At 35.4% G+C, this 4,575-nt stretch overlaps 1 protein-coding gene across 1 annotated transcript in view; it reads left to right on the top strand.

The window, feature by feature from the left end:
- Window positions 1–4,569, top strand: part of LOC106870240 (ras-related protein Rab-40C) — a 54,506-nt gene extending 49,937 nt beyond the window's left edge. Inside the window, exons 4-6 of the mRNA XM_014916257.2 lie at window positions 1,163–1,240; window positions 1,971–2,193; window positions 3,874–4,569. Coding sequence (XP_014771743.1) covers window positions 1,163–1,240; window positions 1,971–2,193; window positions 3,874–4,112 — 540 coding nt within the window. The 3' untranslated portion in view covers window positions 4,113–4,569. The remainder of the gene's footprint in view (window positions 1–1,162; window positions 1,241–1,970; window positions 2,194–3,873) is intronic.
- Window positions 4,570–4,575: the final 6 nt, after the last annotated feature.

The raw sequence follows: 4,575 nt of genomic DNA, 5'->3' as shown, positions 1-4,575 counted from the left end.
TTTTTTTTTTTTTTTTTTTTTTTTGCGTTGACAAAAAAAGTAGGTGTTTCTTTTTTCTTTTTTCTTTCTCAAGTCATGCCACCTCATAAGGGCCACTTTCCTGGTTTCCAAGGCATATAAATTATCCACCTGGATGGGATGCCAGTCCATTGCAGGGTTACTCATTTTTGCCAGCTGAGTGGACTGGAGCAACATGAAATGAAGTGTTTTGCTTAAGGACATAATGCATCGCCCAGTCCAGGAATCGAAACCACAATCTTATGATCACGAATTCAACACCCTAACCACTAAGCCACATACCTCCACGGGGCAGTGGGTTGGTGAACTATAAGAATGTCTGGATACTTTGAGGTGTTTGTTCAGGCTCTTTGTGCTCCAAGTTCAAATCCTACCATAGCTTAAGTGGGTTGGCAGGCTCAATCTGTCACCCAGTTGAACACCACCACCTGGCATGACAGGGTGCCTTTAGCGGAATCCACCCTGATGCAAGCATTCCAGTCAGGTCTCCAATCTGAGGATAATTTCTTCCCTCCTCTTCTCATCTTTTTCACCAGTCTCAGAAGTCCTGTAATGGATCAAGGACTCTGCCCTTCCCTCTTCACTAAAATATTTAAAAAAATTTTAAATCCTACATTCATTTTGAAATGTGACTGGGTGGTTGTAACATCTTGATTTATAAGTCAACCCGATCATGGAGAGTGAAGGTGCATGGCCTTGTGGTTAGGGTTTTGCACTCTCAATCACAAGATCATGGTTTCAATTCCCCGACCAGGCAATGTATTGTGTTCTTGAACAAAATACTTTATTTCATATTGCTCCGGTCCTCTCAGCTGTAAATGAGTAACTCTGCAACGGGGGCAATGTTGTGATCTCAGTTACTTATATGCCGTGGAAACTGGGTAACTGGCCCTATGAGTTCTAGGGCTCAAAACAGTAATATTCGGGGTGGGGTGGGGGTTGCTGATGCTGATAATGATGAAGAACAACTACAACAACAATCATTGGTGACCTTGGGCTATACAGCAATAGCTTCCATCACCTAAGTTGCATGAATAACTGATTCTTGTCATTGGTCTCTTTTCTAACCTCAAACATTTTGGTGATTAATAAATTAATAAATAAATTGAGCCCTATAATAACTTTTGCACATTTGTTTCCACAGGGAATACTGCTGGTGTATGACATCACAAACAGATGGTCATTTGATGGTATCAACCGATGGTTAAGAGAAGTGGATGAAGTACGTTAACCTCTTTTGAATGATATTTTATGTTTCCTTTACTTCTTCTTTCTCAATTTTTAATTCAATTAACATTTAGTAGATGTACTAGTTTAACGAGTGACTTGATCTGAATTTGGGTGTTAAAATTCCAACAATTACATTGTAGAAGAGTCATGTTGGCTATTTTAGAACAGACTATATACTCGTTTATTTATTCAATTAAGTTTATTTTGCAATAGTGTTATATACTGAAAAGGTGTATTTCTCAAACACCAGTATTGGTGTGTTTATGTGTCTGTAACTTAGCAGTTTGGCATAAGAGATTGATCTTGTAAGCACCAGGCTTAAAAAACAAAATAAGTACAGGGTTGATTCATTCAACTAAAATTTCTTCACGGCAGTGCCCCAGCATGGCCGCAGTCTCATGACTGAAACAAGTAAAAGATAAAAGATACATATATATAAATTGAACTTTTTTTCAGTTTCTGTAATACCAAATCCACTCATAGAGCTTTGGTTGACCCTGGGCTTATAGAAGAAGACCTTTGCCTGAGTTGTCACACTGTGAGATTGGATTCAAAACCACGAAGAGAAAATTTCTTTACCAAACAGCCGCACCTGCGCATAACACACACACACACACACACACACACACACACACACACACACACACACACACACACACACACACACACTTGTATATTTGGATCATTACTAATCTCAATAAAAAATTTTTTTCTTTTTCCAGCATGCACCCGGTGTACCTAAAATTCTAATTGGAAACCGTCTACATTTAGCTTATAAACGCCAAGTTAGTGAAATTACTGCTGAATCATATGCTCTGAAGAACGATTTGGCCTTCTTTGAAGTTAGTCCTTTATGTGACTTCAACGTTCAAGAGTCATTAGCTGAACTTTCACGACTTGCGCTAAAAAGAAATGGAATGAGCAGAACCTGGGGTCCAAATAAAGGTATAAAATATTTTCTTATTTCTTTTTCTTTTTTTTCTGCCTTTCTGTTTAAAATTTTTATTATTTGGTTTACTTCATTTATGACACTAGTTTCCTTGATCATTATTGGAAAAATATTAAAACAGTAATATTTAAAGAGTTCTAGAAATATGAAGGTGCTCCAGCATGGCTACGGTTAAATGACTGAAACAAGTAAAAGAATAAAACTCTTGAATTCAGAGTGTGTAACTCTTTTGATACCAACCCTTCTGAGACCATCTTAGTTCTATGATATAAACTTCATGTTTTAAAGTGATCTAAATTAAAGCCTTCAGTCAAAATGTCATATTAATTTTTGCTTCAAACTCTAATTTATTACTGATAAAGTTATTTTACTAAAGTCTTCATTACTCTGAAAATTTTAGTGAAACAAAATTTTTATTTCAACTGAAATACAGTAACAGAAGGGTTAATAGTTGTTTGTATCAGTAAAAATTTAGTTCATAAATTTCTCAGAGAATTTTTCTTTGTCAGAAATGCTCTGTTCAAAGCATTGCAATTCTTTTGCTCTTGCTACACATGGAATTATTGTAATTAGTTTTGAGAGATTTGTAGAATTTTGAACAGAACATTTACATTTATTTACCCACAGTATTCAGTATTGTGGAATGAACATCCTGCAACTTCATATATTTGGTTGAAGTGCCAGAGTGGAAATTTAAGGCCGAGTGTCCTTAATATCAAGACCTCAGTGTCGGGTGTATAATATACCTTGGTTTCAAGATGAATTAAAAAGCTTAAAGTAGGGCTTGAAATTATAGTTTACTGGTCTTTTCATAATTTTTTTTTTTCCCCCCTCAAATGCAGCCAACAAATGAGGCGTCTATCAAGAAAGCAAATATTGCTTTTGTGAACTCTGGCGTTCGTAACTGACACTAAACTTTCTGATCCCTTGTAAAGATCTCTGACTACCACTCCTCAACCAAGAACACTATAGGTCGAAAAATTGCACTGTTGATGATAAGATCACTGCAGTTGTTTTCCATTTTGCTTTTCATACTACATGCACGCAACAGAACTTTCCTTCTCCACTTTTCCTGTCTTACCACTATATGCACACAATTTCTAAGTGTGAAAAGTTCTTCAATTACTCAATTCAGGCGGTCAACTAGTCACAGCAGTGTCTACCTCATTACAAGCTTCGTTGCAATAGTGTGCCTTATTCCCCAAAATAACTATACCCTGGCCCTCCTGACTTGTCAAACTGTCAGAGAGGATGAAAATAGTCATGAACAACCAACAACCACCTCATTTCCTCATTTATCACCTTTAGTTTCTCTCTCTTTTCAAAGAACCAGATGTATCTTGTTCTTCTATATCACTCACCAATGTTTTTTTTTTTGTCCTGGAGAACTTTAGTAAAAACATGCCATTCCGAGTTTAAATTCTACCAAGGTTGACTTTGCTTTTTATCCATTTGGGGGTCGATGAAATAAGTACCAGTTGAACACAAGTCATTATAATCAACTTCCCCTCCCCTCAAAATTGCTAGCCTTCTGCCAAAGTTAAGAAGAATTATCTAATATACATTCTTTGTTGATATTTATATTTTAAATTAAGTTTTTTTTTCTGTATCTTTGTTTTTTTGTTTTTTCTGTTTTTTTTTTATATTTCTCAATATTTTCATGTTTCTCGTTTCAGTTTTGAGTCTCCAAGAACTTGCTTGTCGGACAATAGTGTCTTGTACCACCATTTATGGTATTGACCAGTTGCCATTACCACCTCGTCTGAAATCTCATTTGAAATCATATGCGATGACTAATAAAACACGCAGCACACGCATGCACAGCTTCATACACAGGGACAAGCTTAAAAAGTTGAAATACCTTAATCCAACTGAATCACCCCCTAACTGTCGCAAAAGCTGCTGCATCAGCTAGCATTTGTACCTCCATACTGCTGTTCCATTTGTGTAAATTGCTGGCTTTTTCTTCTTTTCTTCAAGATGAACTTTATCAAGGATCTCATTAGGAATACTTGCTTTCATATGGATTCCTATTATTTTTATTATTACTATTATTATTATTATTATTATTATTATTATTATTGATTTTTTAAAATAATTTTTTCTCCCCTTCCTTGAAGGTAATTTTTGTTTTTATTTTTTTTTATTTTTCTGAAAGCAAAAATGAAAAACAAAAAAAAAAAACCGAGCAAAAACACTCCAACCAATTGATTTTGTGCTCACACATCCCATCATGCTAGTGACACAGCAAAATTTATATTTATTTATTTATTTGTATATTTTGGTTACGGATGCCATTTCTGTAAGGTTCACACTTCTAACAAATCCCTCCTCCATCTCAACTATTCTCATATTAAATTAAATTCTAAAAAGCCAAA

This window comes from Octopus bimaculoides, chromosome 6 (genome assembly GCF_001194135.2).
Source record: "Octopus bimaculoides isolate UCB-OBI-ISO-001 chromosome 6, ASM119413v2, whole genome shotgun sequence".
NCBI lineage: Eukaryota > Metazoa > Mollusca > Cephalopoda > Octopoda > Octopodidae > Octopus > Octopus bimaculoides.
Note: the sequence above shows the minus strand (reverse complement) of the source record. Positions and strands in the feature narration are given on the sequence as shown.